Raw genomic sequence first — 23,031 nt, forward strand, 5'->3', positions numbered from 1 at the left:
TCACGATCTCAATTATATAAAAATATATAAAGAAAACAAGACTAGAAAAAAACACAGCAAAACACTGACAAAATATTTTCTCTGTGGGAAGGATTCCCTGGGTGATAGATATACAGTTGGTCCTTGCGGATTCTGTATTTGCAAGTTCACCTCCTCCCTAAAACCTATTTGCAACTCCAAAATTAATTCTCATGATGCCTTTGCAGTGAGCCGTGGACATACACGAGCTTTGAAAGATGAGTGCCTAGACGAGCACTTTCCCAGCTGAGGTATAAGAAGGCAATCCTCTGCTGTGTTTCGGCTCTTACACTGCAAATGTGTCCATATGGCCATGTTTTTCACATTGTTGTGCTTTTTGTTGGTGATTCTGCTGTTTAAAATGGTCTCCAAGTATGGCACTAAAGTGCTTAGGGCCAGAAAACTGTGACATGCCTTACAGAGAAAGAACACGTTAGAGAAGTTTCCCTCCAGCATGAATTATGGTGCTGTTGGCTAGAAGTTCTATATGAAGGAATCAATGATATATACTACTTGTTTATTTAGAGAGTGAGCACAAGACGGGGGAGGAGCAGAGGCAGAGGAGAATCTCAAGCAGACTCAACACTGAGCACAGAGCCTGACCTGGGGCTCGATTCCACAACCCTGAGATCATGACCTGAGCCGAAATCAAGAGTCAGATGCGTAACTGACTGAGCCACGCAGGCACCCCAGCAATATGTAGCAAATAAGGTGTCTTTAAACAGAAACACACAGGAGACGAGGTTATGTATTGATTGGCTGATGAAGACGCTGGGAGCAGAAACTCACAGGAACCTAACACTGTGTTTCCCTTAGCAGCAATGGTTCAGTATTCATGAATCTGGTGCTTGCCGTTACTTTATAGAACACGAGCACCACGGATAATGAAATTGACTGTAACGTTTATCAAGTATGCTGGATACCGGGCTGAGTGCTTCTACAGTCAACATCAGCTTGATTCCTTCTCGCCTGCTCAGGTGCCTCCTACGTACTGTCCACAAGCGGATTAAGCAACTCACAAATATTTACTTGACAGGTACCAATTATATGGGCACAAGGATGGGAAACAGGCATAGGAAGAGAGAGAGAGAAACTTAGTTCCTGCCTTTTGGGAGTTTCTGAAGTAAGATAAGCTGAGTGACAGAGGTTCCTTCTAGCACCAGCATTCTTGGAGTCAGCAGGTTTAGAAGGCCCAGGACATAGCAAGAAAAAAAAAAGATTTCCCTACAAGGTTCTGGGACATCGTGGTTTAAATGATAGTAGGTTTCAGATGAAGAGACAGAAAGAACTTTGGCTTTTAATGCTGGGAAAAGGAGAAACAGAATTTTTAAGAGCAAAAGGGAATTCATATAGAAAATCTACATTGACCCTTTAGTGATGATTTTTAATAGTCTATAACAAATTGCTAAATGAACAGTACTAATAATATGAGCCCGATTCTTCTTTCAAGTCCCAAGGTCAGTTTCACCACCTCCTTTTAAAGTCTTCCCTGACCATCCATACGATGGCAAGTACCTTCGTCTCTGGAATTCCTGCTGGTCTCATCAGATACTTAGTATGGGCAAACTTATATTGTTCCTCGTCTCCTTAGGTACACTTCCTGTCCTTCCAACTTTTGGTAAATCACCCAAAGGACACATCTCCTATGTCTTTGGATCCCTAACTCTCAGCATAAAACCCTGTATGTAGTAGGAACTTAAATCTTCCTAAGCAAAGGCTTCAGAATGAGAAAGTGATCACATTCTAAAGGACGACTGAATTGTTCTATAAATCAATTTTTTAAAAAAACATAAACAATCTAGAGTTGCCCAGATGGCTCAGTTGGCTAAGCTTCTGCCTTCAGCTCAGGTCATGATCCCAGAGTCCTTGGATCAAGCCCTGCATTGGGCTCCTTGCTCAGTGGGGAGCCTGCTGCTCCCTCTGCCTGTGCTCGCTCTCTCTGACAAATAAATACATAAAATCTTTAAAAAAAATTTAAAAAGATAAACAATCTAAATGAAAAATGTGAAAACAAGGATAAACAGGAAGGCCCCAGGAAGGAACCTTAAATGGCCAATAACATGGAAAGAAGTTCAAGCTAGCTCCAATTGTGGAGATATGAATTAAAGTTGCAAAAAAAATCCATTTCGTATCTGTTAGTTTGGAAAAATTAGTAAGTCTGACAAGGTCACGTGTAGCGAGAATATGGAGCAACAGGGGCTCTTATCTGCTGCTGGTGGGTTATAAACTGGGCACTTTAGAAAGCCGCTGGACAATGCCAATGTCTAGTAAGGCTGAAGAGGCCCAGATGCAAGGCCCGTGACTCAGCAACTCCACTCCCAGTACACACCCTAAAGACACTCTTGGTAACAGTCACAGGAGCCATGTAAAATGTGTCCATTGCAACATTATTTGTAAGAGCAGGAAACTGGAAAACCACCCAAATGTCTATGAGCAGGAGGACGGATAAATAAATTGTAGACTAGCTCCACAACAGCATCCGTAACCGGGAAAGGAAAGACCAGAGCTGGCAACGTGCAGCAGCAGGGCCCACGACCCTCACAAAGAGTACAGAGAGACCAAAAGGAGTTGCAGAGGTACATCCGTAGTGTAATTCCATTTTCTAAAGTTTAAAAACATGCAAACGGTAGTTTCTGTGGGTATATATGCGTGTCAAAAAGTAAAAAGAAAAGCAGATATTGAATTTAAGACAGTGGTTACCTTAGATGAGGGGGCAGGACGGGTGGGGAGGGGGACACTGGGGACTTCAATAGTACATAGGATAGTTGATTTTGTAGATTGGGTGATAGCTGTATGGCTACTTACTGTATTCTTTTTTAGTGCATCGTTCTTTATACCTTTAGTGATCGCTGAAATAGTTCACACAAAGAAAAAGGATTTATATAGGGCCATAATACAAATAACTAACAATATCATGGACGTGAACACGAAGGGAAGGCCAGGATCGGGTACAGCGAGAGCGCTGCATATATTGACAGGAGACGCGAAGGAGCAAGGAGTCTCAGAGGAGTTGCTCACCTGGATACTCCCTTCACCACAAAGACTTTGTTGGAATGTTGCTTCTCCAGTTTGCTCATCACCTCGTAGAGACTGTGGTTCAGCTATAGCCAGCAAGAGACATGGGTCGCTAGCTGGTGGGGACCTGAGACAGACATATCCCTTCTCCTCTCCCTTTCACACAGTTCCCAAAACAATACCCTCCCTACCCTTAACTACAAAAGTCCCCCTTATCTCTTTGGCACTAGCGTCCAGGACCCTGCCTGATGCCCCTTCTTCCTGGACTGTGTCTTAAGTTTTGCCTCTTCTGTCAGACGGGCGGCTCTCTCAAGGTGGATCCTTGATATTTGATGTTTAAGTTGAGGTTCTAGCTTCTCTCAGGTAATCCAGGGAAGAAATATTAACGAGGTAAACCATCATTTAGCTAAAGCAAGTGTGGAGAGGAATATGTCGATGTGTACATGGATTTAATTAATGTTGTGACAGAACCGAGTCTCAGAAACCTGGGACTAGAAAAGGCCCCATGTGGTAGTGTTCCGGGGCTGCCTCTCACTGAACAGGACCAGCCTTCGCCATTCATGCCCAGCTACCTAAGAGACTGACCTGTATTTAAACACTGCCCCCTTTGCTCCCTAGCAACACAAGATAAAGATTTCACAGCTTGGTTCCGCATTTCAGCTCTTCCTTCCACAGGCCTAACCTCCTTTATTTATCTGAAGGTCAAGTCTGGTTGCCATTATTCAGTTGTTCATGGAGACAGGGAGGGCCCTCTGATGTGCACACCTGTGCTTTAACACAGTTCAACACGATCAGTTGAGGGCTCAAACCTGGGGTGCTACGATCAATATTTAATATGATTATGTACATTAGGGCTACTTTCCTATTTCCTAGAAAAACCCACCTAGGTGTCTACCTTGGCCAGAGGTTTCTCACCTTGCTCATCTCCCTGTAGAAGACGTCCCTCAGGTTGGAAATGTTTTGGAAGATGGTCACGTAACATCCAATACGACTGTCAGGAGGCAAAAAAACAAAAAACAACAACAAAAAATAAAACAATAACAAAAAAACCCATAACAACACATCCAGGTAAGGTTAGTAAAGGAAACCTTTTGAAATACAAGGTAGGAGCTTAAGCCAACACCTGCCAACACCAAGACTCCTCAGAGAAAAGCACCCCATACCCTAGACTCAGGATGTTCTGGAATCTGGACTTGTCAAGCCAGGCCAGGAGCACACTTGACTCTTGCAAGAGGGTGGGAAGGTCAGAGGAGACACTTATCAGTCCAGTCTGACATCAAAGTAGGAGAGACCTCTAGTTGCATGAAGCTCTCTTGATTCAGGCTCTTTAGGTATTAAAGTAGATATGAATGAAAGTACTCTGAGGCCTTTTTAAAGTGTGCTCTAAATATAAGGCCATGCAATAATAATTATTGTAATAAATAATTATTCTTTCTTGTTACACACTACTTGGACTGCTATGGAGTGGTGTGCACATTAGTGGAATTCTACTATAAACGAATTGGGGCAATTTACATTTAAAGAAACTGTATTAAATTTCAGTGCTATTTAAATCAGGAGTCACATAAGTCACATATGTTTGAATATACATGTAGTTATTTAAAAGGCTCCATCATACATAGACTAATATTAAGTGCCAACATAAAATACTGACTACAACTACATTGCAGCATATCTTGTACAACGAAAATAGGATACAAACAGAATTTCTACCCAGATACATCTAAAACACTTTTACCTTCTGTGAAGCAAAGACATCATTAATAGAAATAATCATCCCATGGTTTATCTTCTAGATCAATCTGGATGTTCAAGAACCAAGCTCGGGGCGCCTGGGTGGCTCAGTGGGTTAAGCCTCTGCCTTCAGCTCAGATCATGATCCCAGGGTCCTGGGATGGAGCCCCGCATCAGGCTCTCTGCTCAGCAGGGAGCCTGCTTCCTCCCTCTCTCTCTGCCTGCCCCTCTGCCTACTTGTGATCTCTATCAAATAAATAAATAAAAAAAAAATCTTTAAAAAAAAAAAGAACCAAGCTCGTTTAAAACAATACACACTGAAGCATGAAACCAGATATTCCTAGTTCCTATGATGACAGTAATTGACTTGCCAAGATCACTCCTAGCCGATAAGCATCTTGCCTTGAAACCGGAAAAGCTGGCAGGCCAAGCACGGCTATCTCCGTGTTGCAGATGAAGAAACCAGCGTCTGGGGTGATAAGGCCATTTGCCTAAGATCGCCCAGCCAGCCCGTAGCAGGGCTGAGGCAACATCCCGCTCTGGGAACAGAGCTCTTTTCATGAGGCGACATGCTTGGGTTGCCAGGTAACCTGGGCCTTTGTCGGCCCAGAAGTCTAGGCCTTTCCTGACTGTCAACCATTACCTGTGATAAAGAACAGGTAGCTCCTCCAGCAGTTCCTGGTTCAAGTCTTCAAACACACTCTGGGCTTTGTTGAACTCTTCCTCTGCCTGGGGGGGTAAAAGAGAGGACAGATTCCCTTAATCTGGAATCTGAGGCTTGAGGAGGCCACCTATCTTCCCTGCATTCCTCTTAGGGACTTGGCTTACCTGGAACCACATCTCTCCTTCCCCAGACCCGTGCCCTCCCCAGCCTTGGCATCTCTGACTATCCTTTGAGCACTGGTGTCAGGGAAAACAGGATTTCCTTTGGGACGCTGGATGCTGAATTTATCATTTCCTAAACCTGGCTTGGCCCAGTGACTTGCCACTGTTACAGAGGGGAGAGAGGGCAGGAAGGTTTCACCGTTTTGTTTTGTTTTGTGGTTTTTTTTTTTTTTTTTTTTTTACCTTGGCAGTCTTGGCCTCATCTTTCTTCTTGGCATTCTGAACTGCCTCCAGGTGGTGTCGGGCACTGTCATAGTCCACAAGTTTCCGACCCCGCTTGGCAATTCTTTCCTAAACCAGAGTCAGGAGAGAGGGCCTTGATACTTACTTTTCAGCGGCCGGGATGCAGGTTAACAGAGTAGCAAACACAGAGGCACAATTACTGGGTCCTATTACCAAATTTCACTTTCTAACAGCTTGGAGCCCATGGGATTTCTCTCGCTATTTGGAAAGAATGGGGATTCTCATTGCGGGTGGCAGCGGGGATGGGGAGATAGAGGGAAATCCTACAGAGCTCGTGGAAGCCTGCACTAAATGTTAATATTTCCTATGAACCCACTAAAAAAATGGGTTCAGCCTCCAGGAGCAATGGCCTTGAGGATCCAGCTGAATTCAAAGTCAGGAGATTGGGGTCTTACTCTCAATGCTGCCACCTATTAGCCTTGTGCCAGAGGGCAAGTCACATCTCTTCTAGAACTTCAGCAGCCTCATCTGCTCTAAAGTGTTATTTTAAAGATCAAACACTGACTACAAAGTGCTTTGAAAACCCTAAAGCGTAATAAAAGTAGTAAATTACGGTGTGCACTGAGAGAGCATCTATGCAGTCTCATTCGAACTACAAATCCAATCCTAGATTTTGCAAGGATCTTAGTGATTGTCTGGTCCAACTTCCTACTTCATACATGGAGCTTCTCTGTACTACTCAAAATCAGTAGTTCAACTTTTGCTTGAAGTTGAACTTCAACTCTCAACTTCACAGTATATTTCAGTGTTTGAAAGCTCTATGAGAAACTTAAGTCAGGATCCCTCTAATTTCTCCGTATGAATCTATAAGCAGCGCAGTGCCTGACAGGGTAGAAACTTCATAAATCTGAGTTGAACGAATCAATGAATTCTAACTCTGTTCTCTGAAACCACTTAGAACAGGCTGCATCCCTCTTTTACCTAACAGACCTTCCAGTACTGGAAGATAATTGTTATGACTCATGATTCCTCCAAGTTTCGTCTTCTCTACAATAAACATATCAGCTAGTTTGTTTGTTTTTTTAAGATTTTATTTTATTTATTTGACAGAGATCACAAGTAGGCAGAGAGGCAGGCAAAGAGAGAGGGGGATGCAGGGCTCAATCCCAGGACCCTGAGATCATGACCTGAGCCAAAGGCAGAGGCTTTAACCCACTGAACCACCCAGGTGCCCCGTATATCAGCTGGTTTTTTAAAAAAAAAATTTTTACTTACTAATTTGTCAGAGAGAGAGAGCACAAGCAGGGGGAATGGCAGAGGGAGAGGGAGAAGCAGGTTGTCCGCTGAGCAAGGAGCCCCATGTGGGACTTGATTCCAGGACCCTGGGATCATGACCTGAGCCGAAGGCAGCCGTTTAACCAACTGAGCCACCCAGGCATCCCTATTAGCTATTTTTTCTTTTCACCACTAAAATGGATGCCTTGACCTGGATCTAATTCAAAACTCACTCGGATCTAGTTCACTGAAACTTAATTCTAAACATGCCCTTGGGGTGCCTGGGTGGCTCAGTTCATTAAGTGTCTTTCTTCTGCTCAGGTTATGATCCCTGGGTCCTGGGATCGAGCCCCCCATCAGGCTCCCTGCCCAGCAAGAAGCCTGCTTCTCCCTCTCCCATTCCCTCTGCTTGTGTTTCCTCCCTCGCTATTTCTGTCAAATAATAATAAATAAAATCTTAAAAATAAATAAATAAATAAACTTGTTGAACATCACTAAAAATATATATATACACACACAGATATATATATAAAATAAGTAAATAAATAAACAAACAAACATGCCCTTAACACCTTTAACCCTCCACCCTAACCCTATCCAACCCCTGATTTTTAAATCTTTTTCCCTTAGCTTCATTCCTAACCGTGGGCTTGAACTCTACTTAGGATGTTGACCCTGTATGTCCTCTAACCTCTGGGGGGCCCCCCTCGACTCTGAAACCGATTACCTTAATCTCGCTGAACTGGGCTACGTAGTTTTCCATGGTCCTCAAAGCCTGGTCGGCTAGTTTCTCTTCATAGTCTTCCCAAAGAAGATCATTATTCTGTGGGGCAGAGGGCAGAGGTGAGGGCCCCGCTTCTCGGCAACAACTGGATACCAGGGGAAAACCCAAATCCTTCCTGCAGCAAACTGCCTTTTTGGAGCGCTGTGTTTAGAATATCACGTTAGGTTCTGGCAAAGGGTCAGATGAAGAACCAGCCCTGCCCTTAGGAACTGCCCTGTAACAGCCTGGCCATATATTCAGGGACAAGAACAGGAAAAGGCAGTCAGAGTCTTGGACTCTAGAGCTTGAAGGACAGGGAAATTTGGGAGGAAAAAAATGGCATGAAGTTAGTTTTCCAAGACAACCAGTTGGGTTTTATGTAGGTACAGCTTCTGTAAGGTTTTAAGGAGGGGAAGATGGCAGACCGCAGAGGCATCCGCAGACCAGGGAACACTTGTCTTTACCTTCACGGTTGCTGCTTTGTGCTACCACCCATGACTGAGGCTATACACATGAGGGGTTCAGACTGGCTCCTTTGCTTTCCTGTTTGCTTGGACGGAGAAGCTAAGAGAAGGCTGAGATGAGGGCAGGGGTGAGTGCAGAAGAACTCTAAAGCCAGGACGCTCTTACCCCTGCAATGGCCTTCAGCTCCTCATGACCATCCCACTCGCTGCTGTAGATCTCCTGCAGGGTTTCTGACACTCTCTTCGAACTTTCATGCATCACTGAAAGGACAGAAGTCGGTCCTACCATACCTTCCCCCGAGGGAGGCTGCTGTAACCATCTGGGTAAACGGGCAGAGCAGCGGGTCCTCTCCAAAGGACGCATACCCAGAAGGTTTGGGTGATCCGTGAGGAAAACTGGTGGACGGGGGTGCTGGGACAAGAAAGGCTGCTCTTCCTATGCCCATGAGTTGCGGGCATCAGGGGCAGGCAAGTGATAAAATGCCCGAGAATGGTTGTTTTTCTTTCCACCCCCAGAGCCCTCAGAAGCTCGCTTCTCCTGTGTGACACACTACCCACCTTTGACTGCACTAAGGAAGTTCTTCAAATCCTTGTAGAGCTTCTGGCCTTCTGCCTGAAAGGGAGAAGTGCTTTTGATGACCAAAGAGATACATTTGGAGAGATGCTTTAGAGGTCAAGGTAGAGAAGTCAGGTTAGAAGCAGAAATCAGTCCTGGAATTTGCAAATGGTACAAATCAGCCTTTGTTCTCTTCACCCAGAAGTTGTAGGTTGTCTTTTTGGGGGCAGTTTCTGTTTGGAGATTGTTCCTATGGCACTGGCAGGCCTTCTTGCCTCTGTTCTCCCTTCTAGTGAACAAAAGCCTATACCCCAGGTCCTCCGCTGAAATTTAAGTGTCCTACATGACTGTATCGATGCGATCCTCTGGCTTACACCTTCCTCTCTGGGTAAGTCATCTGCCACCATCTTCTGCAGACACTCGGCCTTCTTCCTCCCCTGAACCCCCACACAGGCCATTCTTCTCCTCTCCCTGACGTCCTTCTCTGCCTTGCCTCCCTTTACCTTCCCCTTCCATCAGTCATGCGCTTTACACTTCTCTTCCAAATGGCTCATCACTGATTCTCCTCCTGTTCCAACTCTGATGGCCTCATCTATAGCTCTGTCTACCCAACCTTATCTTCGCTCCTGTGTTTCAATTCTCAATTTTTTTTTGGTTGGGCCTCACAAGCACAGCCTAGCTCTCCTCCCTGGAAAATGAAGAGGAAGGGAGAAAAGAAGAGGAAGGTATCACTCAAGTTTAGATGTTCAGATCTCCAGCCCAACAGATGAATGTCCATTTAGCTTCTGTTTCTTGAATACCACCAGCGACTAGAAACTCATGACCTCTTGTGAAGGTTGTGCTTTGATTTTATTTATTCATAAATATTTTATTTATGTGTGTGAGAGAGAGAGGGAGAGCTCACAAGCAGGAGGAGTGGTAGGTGGAGCAGGTTCCCCCCTGAGCATGGAGCCCGATGCGGGACTTGATCCTAGGACCCTGGGATCATGACCTGAGCCGAAGGCAGACGGTTAAGCGACTGAGACACCCAGGCAGCATCCCTGTCCTTCAGTTTTAAATAGGTCTGCTACAACTCTGGTCCACTGCTCTTGGGCTGGCCTTCTGTACTCAGAGCAGATCTGGTATCTCTCGCACATGTTGGAAGACATATTTCCCAGACCCTGCATCGAGTCCTGTCTTTCATAAGCTCCCTCTGTTGTTGCTCCTAGCATTATTTAAAGCCCTTTCTGATTCTGGTCTCTTTCCTCTGCGTGGACTCCAGTTTCTAGAAGTTGTATGAGAAGGGAGTTTGAGGCCAGACCATTGACATATGGAGCGTGACTTCTGGAGTGTGGGCCTGGACTGAAAGAGGTAGCCCACTGAAAGGTAAGCCACAGGGCAGGGCCGATGGGTCTGAATAGTGATCCTCACACCAGTTCCGGGGAAGGAGTATTTAAGTTAAGATGTATTATGCATGTACCATAAAGCACTTATGAACTTGTTCATTTGTTTTATTTGCTTGTGTTCAGTACTAGATAGGTTCAGTGAGCAAACCAACAGTATAAAAAAATTTATGGGCAAAAACCTGAAAATCAGGGACGCCTGGGTGGCTCAGTTGGTTAAGCAGCTGCCTTCAGCTCAGGTCATGATCCCAGGGTCCTGGGATCGAGTCCCGCATCGGGCTCCTTGCTCAGCAGGGAGCCTGCTTCTCCCTCTGCCTCTGCCTGCCTCTCTGTCTGCCTATGCTCACTCTCTCTGACAAATAAAAAAAAATACATTAAAAAAAAGCCCTGAAAATCAGAAAATTCTACCTAACAACTTAAAGATTTTTTTATCTGTGGGGGGGCACCTGGGTGTCTCAGTTGGTTAAGCATCTGACTCTTGGTTTTGGTTCAGGTCAGGACATAGGCTGTGAGATTGGCCCCACGTTGGGGTTCACGCTCAGTGGGGAGTCTGCTTGGGGTTCTCTCTCTCCCTCTGCCTCTGCCCCTCCCCCACAGCTCTCTCATATAAATATATCTTTTTTTTTTTTAAGGATTTTATTTATTTATTTGACAGAGAGAGCAGAGAGCACAAGCGGGGGGACAGCAGAGAGAGAGGGAGAAGCAGGCTCCCCACCAAAGCAGGGAGCCTGATGCAGAGCTCTGTTCCAGGACCCTAGGATCATGACCCGAGCTGAAGGCAGATGCTTAACCATCTGAGCCACCCAGGTGCCCCTCAAATAAATAAATCTTAAAAATATGTATTTTTTTTTCCCTGTGGAAATCCTGCAGGAAAGATCATTATTATGTAAATTCAGTTGCAAAAAATCTAGGTCAACTAGGTCAAAGAAAATTGGAACAATTATTTTGTCCATCTTTTTGCCTCACTTCTAAGCCAGTCCAAACACTTGACCATACCTCAGGTTAAAAGTCCTTGGGGCTGAATGCCAGGGCTCAAGGGACACCAACCCTTAGGTGGTCTCAAGGGAGTTGAAGACACTGTCAGAGAGGTGGGAGAAGAACCGATGTTGTGTGGGGTGTCACAGCAAGTGGGGACCCGGAGAATGACCCGGGAATGACCAAGGAGGGACCAGATGCTACAGAGAGGCTAGAGTCCAGGAAGAACCAGTCACAGTCACTGGACTTGGTAACTGGAGGTCATTGGTGACCTTAAGGAAGTGCTTTCAATAGCACAATGGAGACAGTCAGTCACCAAAATTCAGAAACACTCAGCATTCACCAGGAAGGATGTTTCATTTCCTTTTTGCTTGTTCATTCATGGGAAAAAAGTTTAAACAGTCTAAGATGTTCAATGTACATAAAATCTTTTAAACCTGGATCTGGTAGGTGGGTATAAGTTTAAGAGTTTTAAAAATCTGATAGCCAAAGTTTGAGAGAGTTCTAAGGATTATAAAAATTAACAAGGATTTCAAGTGCTTTTTTGAAAGAAAAAAACGTGGGTTCAACTTTTTACTTCACCATGAAGATTTGGTCTCCAAAATACACATATAAGTAATAAAAGCTGTTAAACCATCTCACGTGATTTCTACAAATGAAATCAAAATTGTTTTTCTCCCATTAGATATTATGTGGCCTGAAAAATTGGATCAGTAATCAAGGCTATCGTGCATGACTACGGAGGTTGTGTGTCCACTGTGCAAAACCAGGGGGTTCTATCAATATCAGAGTCCATAAAATGTGAATGCCTTCTGCCTTCCCCTGCACTCTCAGAAGCCCAAATGTATTTCTGTTTTCACATCAAACCTGTAGGTCCAAGGGGCGCCTGGGTGGCTCAGTGGGTTAAAGCCTCTGCCTTCAGCTCAGGTCGTGATCCCAGGGTCCTGGGATCAAGCCCCAAATCAGGCTCCCTGCTCAGCAGGGAGCCTGCTTCCTCCTCTCTCTCTGCCTGCCTCTCTGCCTACTTGTGATCTCCGTCAAATAAATAAATAAAATCTTAAAAAAAAAACAACAAACCTGTAGGTCCAAGTTCTTTACGTTCTTGCTCTTTCCTTTGAGGAGATAAAGAGTATGAGAGTGTGTGTGTGCGTGTGTGTAGTGGTAGCGGGAAGTGGGCACCACTGGGTTTCCTCTTATTTTGCTGGCCTCTCTGTCTCTGTCTCCCAGCTCCAAAATGGCTCCAGGTTGCCCAGCATCTCTCTTCTTTCTTGACAGATAAAACTTTCCCAGTCTTATGTTCCCACTTGTCTGGGAGTCAAAACCCTGCAAGTTATTCCACTTTTCTGGCTTTATTTTCCTCCTCTATAAATGTTGGGTAAGGCCATTTCTACGCCTGTAGCTTATGATTTTATCACTTGGGCTCTCTGAATCCTTGCCAAATTCTTGGCAGCCCCATGAAGAGTCTGAGTTGGGCCTTCCTCCCCCTTATGCAGACAGCCTCAGCCCTCAGTTAATGGACCACTCCCTCTGGAAACTTGTCCTAAGCACTTAGGCAGACAAAGCTACATGCTGAGAGAGTCCTTGGCCTGGGGTTCCCCCACTTGCTGGAGAGAAATAGACTCAGAGAAATCCAAACACTCAGCAAAACAGGAAGTAGCATGACCAATCCTGAGTGAGTGCTGAAAGTGCTTGATTTGATGGAGGTCCAGAAGGGAGACAAGAAGCTGGTTTGATTTTATTTACTTATTTATTTGAGAGAGAAAGAGAGAGAGAGCATGCACAAGCAGGGGGAGGGGCAGAGAGAGAGAGAGAGACTCTCCAACAGACTCCCCACTGAGCATGGAGCCCAATGTGGGGCTTGATCTCAAGACCCTGAGATCATGACCTGAGCCAAAACTGAGTCAGAGGCTTAACCGACTGAGCCACCCAGGTGCCCCATTAGGTTTTATTTTATTTTATTATTTTTAAAAAGATTTTATTTATTTATTTGACAAAGAGAGAGAGAGAGTACAAGCAGGGGGAGGCAGAGGGAGAGGGAGAAACAGGTTCCCATTGAGCAAGGGGCCCGATGTGGGACTCAATCCCAGGATCCTGGAATCATGACCCAAGCCAAAGGCAGAAGTTTAAGGGTCTGAGCCACCCAGGCACCCTAGGTTTGATTTTAAATGAAATAACTTGGAAGCAGCTGTCACTACCAGAAACAAGAGATTAAAATGCTGCTTGTGGAAAACAATTCTTCCTATTTAATATGGTTTGAAGCAGCAGCCAAGCAGAGCCCTCAAGGAAAACTTACCTATGGAAATTTGGTTAGGAACCCAGGCAAATGGCAAGATCTTGAAATCAGGCTGGGAAGTTTGGGAGTGATATTTACTTATTAATGAAAAGTTTACCTACAAGCTGATTGCGGTAAGGCCCTGGGCACATGACCAACTAACTGGTCCACCTTCTGGAATACTTCACTTCAATCTCCTTGACCTTGTGCTTTTCCCTCCTGTTTGTCTTAGCCACCCCAGGTCCAGTCTCAGACTGGGCTGTATTGCTGTTGTCTTTCTTCCTAAACTGTGAGAGCCTGAGGGCAGGTGTGTTATCTTATTCACACTGGAGTCCCAGAATCTAGCCCAGTCTCTGGTGTGTAGCAGACCCCGTGACCTTGTGAAGTGACCTTTCCACGCACGCTCAAATACCAGTTACTAGAGGAGAATCCTTCACTCAGAGGAAAACTTTCCCTTATTCCTATTCAACCTCTATTTCATTTCTCAAATCCACCTCCCCCCACTTCCAGTGTTGTTCAGGTGGTGGACTCCCCCAGGAAATTCTGAGGGGACTGTCAACATCCTATCCTCTTCTTGATGGTCTTTCCTTCATCTCCTATCCTTTCTGCCCACACACCTGCCATTGGCAGAGCCATCCTTTAAGGCAGAGAGGAAGAGGAAAGACTGAGGTGCAGAATGAGTCAAGAGTCAGAAAGCTCTCGATGTGGGTGTTGACTTACTAATTCCTGTTCTTTTCACGCTGCAGTTAGAAGCAGAACAGAGCAATCACTGAGCAGAAGCCCACGGAGGCCTCCTGGTGAGGTGCAGGTGGAAAAGCAAAGGGTTTAAGTTGGAATCCCAGCTCGGCAGCTCTTCGGCTTTTTTTTTTTTTAATTTTATTTATTTATTTATTTATTTGGCAGAGATCACAAGTAGGCAGAGAGACAGGCAGAGAGAGAGGAGGAAGCAGGCTCCCCGCCGAGCAGAGAGCCCGATGTGGGGCTCGATCCCAGGACCCTGGGATCATGACCTGAGCCGAAGGCAGAGGCTTTAACCCGCTGAGCCACCCAGGCACCCCAAGCTCTTCGGCTTTTACCTTGATTAAACCACCTCCTTCTCAGATCCTATTTCCCCCTACTTTGACTCAACCGCTGGTTGCCAAATGCTGTTCTCAGACTCGCTACGACATCGTCACTACCTGAAAAGTTAATATAGAACACAGGCTCCCTAGTTAATAATCAACCAAGGCTGTTAATGTCCCACAAAACAGGGAGACACGCAGCCATCATGTGCCTCCCGGTGGAAAACTCTCAGGCCTATAAAAATACCAAGTATTCTTGCCGCCCAAACAAACAAATATCTGAATCTCATCAAGCCTCTAAACCCAACTATGAATTTATAGAAAATACCAGAACCAAGCGAGAAGGCTAAACAATACTCTGAGGACCTAATCGATCAAGTTGAGGCTGCAGGAAACTGCGGGAGGACAATCTAGTGTCATCGATAAACAAACTGCAAAGAGGGAGGGATCAGAAAGCTGCAGATAAAGAGATTTAACTTTAAACCTAAGAGACTTAAACACGCCAACAAGTTGCTGATTTAAACAAACTAAAAAAAAAAAAAAGACATCATTAGGAGAATGTGAACATTAACTGGATATTTTATGTCAAGAAATTAGTGCTACTGGGGTACCTGGGTGGCTCAGTGGGTTAAGCCTCTGCCTTGGGCTCAGGTCATGATCTCAGGGTCCTAGGATTGAGCCCCGGATCCGGCTCTCTGCTCGGCGGGGAGCCTGCTCCCCCCCCCCCCACCTATTTGTGATCCTTTTCTCTCTGTCAAATAAATAAATAAAATTTTTAAAAAATTAGTGCTACTTTTTGAAGATATCACTTAGTCTTACATTTTAGTGGGGTATCAGAAAGGATATTATATTATATTGTTAACTGAAAACGGCAAGTTATAAAACCAGTGTCAATGGAATAGTCTCACTTTGGTAAACTATCTATTTATTGTGGATTTACTTAGAGATCATACACATTCATAGCCGGGTGATTATAAGGATATAAAACAACGGTGGTGGTAGCATGGGAGGGTGTGAAATAAGGTTTTTTTTTTTTTTAAGATTTTATTCATTTATTTGAGAGAGAGACCACATGGCGGGGGCGGGGTGGGGGGCAGACATACAGGGAGAAGCAGACTCCAGGTGGAGAAGGGGCCTGCTTTGGCTCCATCACAGGATCATGACTGAGCCATGCAGGTGCCCCGAAACCAGGATTTTTTAATTCATGTTTTTCTTGTCCTTTCTGGTTTGTTGGAAAGGAGTATTTATCTCGGAGAAAATATTTTTAGGTGTGATAATGGCTTTGTGGTTATATTTTTAAAAAGTCCTTATCTTTAGAGATCGGTAATGAAATTTTTCTGGATAAAACGATAGGATATATAGAATTTGCTTCACAGTAATCAAAGATGAGGGAAAGTAGGTGGAGACAGAAATGAGTTGATTAATTATTAAAGCTAAGAGATGGGTATGTACACATGGATCATACAAGTTTTCCTATCTTTGCATATATTTGAAATCTTCCATTTTAACAACTTTAAAAGTACAGATTCCCAAGCCCTACTATCAGACATCTCCCATGTAAAAATATTTCCAAAAGGGTGCCTGGGTGGCTCAGCTGGTTAAGTATCTGTCTTTGGCTCAGGTCATGATCCCAGGCTCCAAGGATCGAGCCCGCATCCAAATGAGGCTCCCTGCTCAGCAGGGAGTCTGCCTCTCCCTGTCTGCCTCTCCCCCAACTCATGCTCTCTCTCTCTCTCAAATAAATACATAAAATCTCTAAATTATACATATGTTTCCCAAGTGATTCTAATATATAATCAACTGCTGAATTATAGTGAATGTCCTTTTAATATAATTTTAGAGAATTATTTTCCATATAATTCAATTTACTGATACCATCCAATAAAGAATTTAGCTGGCCTTTGTCCCCAGTTCCTGGGAAGTAACTTCTAACTCCTTGGAATTTCCTGAGTGACAGGAATGTGTTTGTTATTCATGGTGGGCCTCTCAGATCAGAGTCAGTTTATGCTAAACAAATGACTCAGGCCGGTGGCTGGTCAGGCTGGAAAGATGAACCATGTGATTAGAGGGCTGGGGCCTTGAGACAGGTGATATCAGCTTGACCTCCAGCAGAGGGGAGAGAATGGGAGCTAGAGATTAAATTCAATCATGTAGCCAGGATTCACTAGGTAAGGAAATCACAATTAAAAAAGCTCTAGACAACTGAGGCTTTGGTGAGCTTCCCTCCCCCCTTTCCTCTAGCAGCATGCCGGGAAGGTGACATGTCTTGAGGACGCAGAAGCTTCTCATTCGGAGATCTCCCAGGCCTCACCTTATGTGTCTCTTCACTTGGCAGGTCCTAATGTGTATCGTTTGTAATAACGCAGTGATTGTAACTAGAGCACTTTCCTGAGTTCTGTCAGTTGTCCTCATGGATTGTGGAAGCTGAGTGGCCAGTAGGAACCCCCAAATTTGTAGCGCTGGTCAGGAGTGCAGGGGGGCATGGGAGCTCAGGCACGTGTGACTGGTGTCTGAGGAGAAGCAGTCTAGCGGGCGACTGTGTCCCTAACCTGTGAGCTGGGACCTAACCTGGAGTGAAGCGGTTGAACGGCATGACAACTGCACAGTCATGTAAGTGAATGACCCCCTTCTATGATAAAGAGGGGACGGCAACCTCCGGGACTGAGGTGATGGTTAAATGAGATCACGTGCGTAAAGCACCAAGCACAATGCCTGGCAGGTGGAGACGGGAAGTGAAATATCCCCTGGGAGGCCAAACCTGTCATCCATTTCTGAATGGAAATTTCTACATAAAATGACCCGTAGTATCCGGCGAAGACAGAAGGCACAGGGAGAAGAGGAGGTGTGTTGGGGAGAATGACAGGTGAAAGATGGAGGGATTCTTTAGAAATGAGGGCTCGGGTGAGGCAGAGGGAGTAGACAAAGAGGCAGCAAGGAAAAGAGGGTGCTACCCCGATGAGAAGAGCCGGAGGGTGGGAAACAGGCACCCTGGGGAAGTGGTAAGCCAAAAACAGAGGGGGTAGGGGTTCACTGCAACTTTGTCTAAGGACCTGGGGATCCCAGCATAGCCAGGGGGACCATTAAGAGAAAATAAGAGCACTTGTCTCTCCCCCAAAACCCAGGTCAGCAGGAACGGGAAAGGGAAGTTTCTCCGGTTGCCAGGGAAAGTGGTAAGCAGCAGGTCACCCTGTAGCCCTTACCCCTGGGCAGGGGGATGAGGTGGGAGGATGGCTTAGTAGGGGTGCCTGCTGATTTGTAGAACCTGCTGTTTCTTCTGCCATTCAGCCCTCCTGTCTCCTTGCCTCCTCCAAGCCTCCCTTCCCCACCCCACCCCCGCCCACCCCAGATTACCTGTTGATGGTAGAAGTTGTTGGCACTTTGTTCAAACCGTTCATCTTTGGTTTCCACAGTTTTCCCCAACTTCTGCAGTACCTGGGAATGTGAGTTGGAAAGGTCCATAAGGTTAGAGTCAAGTCTTTCTCATCCGTTGGCCTCATGGGACTCTGGCTTCTCAGAGTCTCAGATGCAGTTAAAGGTCTGTATTCCTATCAGCCCAATGGAATAAAAAATATAGCACATCACGAAAAAAAAATCACATTTTGTGGTTCTTCTCAAATTGGGGTACACTTGGGGATACACAGTAGTATGCTGGGGGTATATATAAAGCCTGGAATAAATAGGGCATATATGCCAGGAATGACTTGTTATTTAGAGTGGGTTTTTTTTGGGGGGGGTATTACATTAAAATAAGGATTAATAAGAAGAATGTAAAATGTGCATTGCTTAATTTTTTTAAGCACATTTTATTTATTTATTTGACAGAAAGCTCACAAGTAGGCAGAGAGACAGGAAGAGAGAGAGGGAAGCAGGCTCCCCACTGAGCAGACAGCCCAATGCAGGGCTCGATCCCAAAACCCTGAGATCATGACCTGAGCCGAAGGCAGAGGCTTAACCTGCTGAGCCACCCAGGCACCCCAAGCATTGCTTAATTTTAAAGGTAAAACAGGAGGCTTGAAGACTTTTTGCTTATAAGACCCTCTTCCAGCCACAGCCACAGATTCCTCTAGATAGATGAGGTGAGAGAGGCAGGTATGAAGGTGACTTTTCTTGGGAGGGCCCTTGTGGAAAACTGTGAGGAACACTGATAAAACAAACTTGAAACTCAGCTTGAAATGAAGGCTCTCCGTGTCTATCTCCTCTCCCCTGCGAACCTGAGAGCCAACCACTGCTCTAGTCTCTGTGCTAAAGCAAAGGACAGGGAAATGAAAAAGATACCATGCCTGTTCTCCCAGGAGACGCTCACCTATAAACAAGATAGCAAGCCCAGGCTCTACTACCTGGAGCCCCCAGTTTGGAAAGAGGCACCACTAACACCCCCTACCCAGGTCCAAGGAAGAATCTCGGGGGTTGCCCTCAACTACTTCTCTCTCACTTCCTTCATCGTATCCGCACTGTGTCCATCTCTGAAAACCATCCCATGCCTTCAAGTCTGTCATCGCTTTGTTCTCTGTGCTCGCTGTTTCTCATCTGCCAACAGGCCTTTCATGCTGCTACTTAACGCCTTCTCACGATTCTCCACTCGTCTGCTCCACGGATTTGTATGAAATGCCCATACGTATCTATCAGCTGTAGTTCAAACTCCAGCACGCAGACAGGTCTCAATGACCTGACTCCTCAGTAAGCCTCACCTTGCACTAGTCCTCCTTCCTGCAGGTCCCCTCCCTAACACTTTTTTAGTTTCCAGAATAAGCCATACTGTTGCTTGTTGTAGATGCTGTGCCCTCTTTCTGGAATGTTCTTCCCCTCCTTGTCTCTCAGGCAACTATTAAAAAAACAAAAACAAAAAACAAAACCCATTTAGGGGCACCTGGCTGGCTCAGTCAGAAGAGCAGGAGATTCTTGATCTCAGGGTGGTGAGTTCGAGCCTCAGATTGGCTATAGAGAGGACTCAAAAAACAAACAAAAAAAGATGTAAAAACCCTAATTCATACTCCACATCCTTTTATGACGCTTAACCACATCTACTTCACCCTGTTGAGTTAATCACTCCCTCCTAAGTGCTTACAACCTCCCCACCTTGCATACACTTCTATTACTGTTTTATTATTTGTATTTATCTAGCTGTGTGTCCTTCTAAACTGTGGGCTCCTTGAGAATTGGGTACTTGCCTTATTCACCTAGATTTCTCAGTATCCAATAAAGAGATACTTAATACTTCTAACAGGAAGGAGAGTGGGACTAATATAGGAGAGGATCAAAAGCCTGGGCCTTGAATTAAGATTTTGCTAAACTACAGAGCGCCTGGGTACCTCAGTTGGTTAAGTGTCTGCCTTTGGCTCACGTCATGATCCCAGGGTCCTGAAATTAAGCCCTGCCTTGGGTTCCCTGCTCAGCAGGGAGTCTCTTTCTCCCTCTCCCTCTGCCCCTCCCCTCGCTCATGCTCTCCTCTCTTAAATAAATAAATAAGGCCTTAAAAAAAAACACAAAGATTTTGCTAGACTGGAATAGAGTATAAAGCGGGAGAATGGAAAGAGACAAAGTCAGAGAAGTACCCATTTTCACACAGCTTTTTGAGATGGCTCCGTGTGGCTGGTTTAGAGTGTGTTATGGGGAGTGGTGGGTAAGGGAGCTAGAAAGGGAGACTGCCTTCTCATTGCGAACGGCTCTGAATCACAGGCAAAAGTGCCCAGGTCCTGGGAGTGAGGGAGGCCCTATGTAGAGCCTCAGACCCATGTGTCTCCGTTCTTAATCCTGGGGTTGGCATCTCTCACTTCTGGAGCCCTCTCTGGGGTGGTTATGATCAAGGGCTCAAACAGAATATGCCTTGCCTTGGCCTTTCCACTTACTGCTGTAAGCCTTTGGGCAAATAAAACTAGGTGTCTCTTGAGCCTCCAGTTAGAGAACTCCCCTTCCCCCACTAAGATGACAGCATCTCCTGGAGTTGTTGGGAGGATTAAGTGACATGCTTTCCCAGTGCTACCCTGCAGGGAGCACTCAATACAAACCCACTGTTGTTTGTCGAGTTCCACTCCCTTCCCTAGGAGCACCTGTCTATTTCCTTCTCAGTTCAGCCATAGGTCCGTCTGTGTGTCTAACTTCACCTCACGGAACACCTGGCCCTGGGTATGCAGAGTCCGCCAGCTTCCCGACCCAACCCTCCCTCCCCCACCAACAAAACACGGTCCTCTACCAGAAAGTTGCAAAACCACCTTGTTTAAGCAGTAAGCGCCTCTCTCACTTCCTTCCTGCTACTCCTCCCTTCCTTTGCCTGGGGGGCATGGTTCATTTTTTAGGTGGAAGGGGCAGAAAGGATGGTCAGCTCCGTCTTGAGTTAATGGGGCACACCCGATCTCTCCAGCCCCCACAGAGTTCAAGGCAAAAGGCTTCGAAGGGCTGTGAGTGTGTGTGCTGAACACTCCTGCCTTTAATTCCGAAACTGAAAAAAGGAGTGTGATATCACCCTGAAAGCATCACCCAGTGCCCTGGGCCCTAAGTCACTTGTTGCCATTGGCAACAGGGCTGTGTATCAGGACACATGACCTATGCTGCAGACATTCTTCCTTATCCAGAGTTCCCTGACAGAAGAGAAGGTACATGCTCAGCAAACATCTGAAAGAATGAATAGATTTTACCTCTGGGTCACTTGCTGATGAATGCTGGTCCCTAAAGTTCTACATTAAGAATTTGGTCTCCAGCAGAACAGGAGACATTTAGAGAGAAAGAACACGAACAGGAGACAAAGTGGATGTGGCAAAATGTGAAAGCTTCATGAAAAAGGTCGAGAACATTCCAGGGTTCATTGACCTATTTTAACGTTTATGTACATTGGGGTATGAGCACGAAGCTTAAAAAAAGAAATCATTGCAGATATGTTTGGACGCTATGGTTCTTTACCAGGACCCTCCCCCCATAATCATTTATTATATTTTAGTTTACTCTCTCCACTGGGGAAATTTGAACAGGACCCGGGTAAGATATTATGGAATTTTGTTAAAAATTTTTCCTTAGGTGGGACAACCGTACTGTAGTTTATGTGAGAAATCCTCATTTTCAGGATATATGCTAAAGTGAGCTCTTCCTGAACATGGTCTTAATATACTTTCCAGCCTTTTCTGCCACCACTCCCTGTGTTCCAGCTGAGCTGCATTTCTCACTATTCGGCCTCAAAGGATTTCCACACTCCAGGCCTTGCTCATACTGGCATTCCTTAGCTCGAATGCTCCTGCACCAGTTGCCTGAGGAACTACTAATCAGCCATAATTCCCATCTCAAATTCCGCCTCTACTATAAAACCTCCCTCGATTCTCCTGTCTTTCCCTCCTCTGAATTCCCAGAGTGCAGACCCCTCAGGTGACTCATTTCACCTTTTTTTTTTTTTTTTAAACTAGACTGAAAGCTTCTGGCAGGTGAGAGTACCTCTTACTCATCTCTAAATTCCTTCCTGGGTCCAGCCCAGAATCCTGGACAAAGGAATTTTTCTGTAAGTATTGTTGACAGAACCCTCTGGAAGACAAGTTGAGTAAAAGTCAGTAGAGGAAAAGACCGACAAAGAGGTGGTAAACAATGCCCCTTCTCAGGGGAGAACGGAGAGATTTGCCACAGAGAAATCACAAACAGATGGTGAAAGCATTCATCTGAAATGTGAAGAAGGATCTTGCTGTAAAAACACAATTCAGTCACATGCTGAGTCTGGGTGGAAACTGGAAAATAAAACAAAAAGAATGCTTCATCTCCACTGTGTGTGACACTCACTGGACCTTCACTCCTGGCTCTCCAGAGGAGGCCTGAGCAAAAGGGGTTTCTCCTCCTACTTTTGCCCCTGAGATAGCAGCAGGAAGTGGGCAGGCACAGATGTCAGGATGGTTTATCTGGAGCCTTGTAAAGACAGCGGTCTGGGGTTGGGATCCAAAGGCGGGACACCTGGCCTTCAGTGATAGTTCTGCCATTTGCCAATTGCTTTGAAGTCTCGTTTCTTCATTTCTAAAATTGGGCTGTTAATAACATGCTCAAAGTGTTGCAAAGACGAAGTGAGACCATACCATGAGAATGCTGGCCTCATAGAGAGAGAGATGGTGTCTTTCTTAATTTCCTGTGCCTTGTCAATCACAGACGCTTAATATTTGACCCATGTGACTATGTGACACCTGAGTTACTACATATTACTCAGAATATTACAGCCAACTGCTTATAAAGAAAAACACGACAACTGTAAAGTGTACCAGGGAGTCCTTTCTTTTGATGGTAACTTGTCTTGACTTCAAAAACCTCTCAGGACTCAACCACTCTGATAGGCTGAGTTGAGCTCCTTCCCACATTCCAGGCCATTCCCACCCTATCCAAGTACATCAACGACCTCCAGGGGGCCAGAGGTACTCCTCCAAGTTCAGGGTCTGCCTGCCTTTGTGTTTATGTCTGGGTTCAGGACATCTTCCTGTTTTCTGCCTTAAC

At 45.4% G+C, this 23,031-nt stretch overlaps 1 protein-coding gene across 2 annotated transcripts in view; it reads right to left on the reverse strand.

The window, feature by feature from the left end:
• Positions 1 to 23,031, reverse strand: part of BIN2 (bridging integrator 2) — a 30,994-nt gene that overhangs the window by 6,444 nt on the left and 1,519 nt on the right. For both annotated transcript variants that reach the window (XM_080811341.1, XM_080811342.1), the window contains exons 2-9: positions 17,935 to 18,015; positions 8,896 to 8,950; positions 8,504 to 8,598; positions 7,838 to 7,933; positions 5,836 to 5,943; positions 5,411 to 5,496; positions 3,949 to 4,024; positions 3,037 to 3,119 (exon numbers count right to left, since the gene is read on the reverse strand). In XM_080811341.1, coding sequence (XP_080667467.1) covers positions 3,037 to 3,119; positions 3,949 to 4,024; positions 5,411 to 5,496; positions 5,836 to 5,943; positions 7,838 to 7,933; positions 8,504 to 8,598; positions 8,896 to 8,950; positions 17,935 to 18,015 — 680 coding nt within the window. The remainder of the gene's footprint in view (positions 1 to 3,036; positions 3,120 to 3,948; positions 4,025 to 5,410; positions 5,497 to 5,835; positions 5,944 to 7,837; positions 7,934 to 8,503; positions 8,599 to 8,895; positions 8,951 to 17,934; positions 18,016 to 23,031) is intronic.

The sequence above is a fragment of the Martes martes genome (genome assembly GCF_963455335.1).
Source record: "Martes martes genome assembly, chromosome: 8".
In the NCBI taxonomy this organism is placed as follows: domain Eukaryota; kingdom Metazoa; phylum Chordata; class Mammalia; order Carnivora; family Mustelidae; genus Martes; species Martes martes.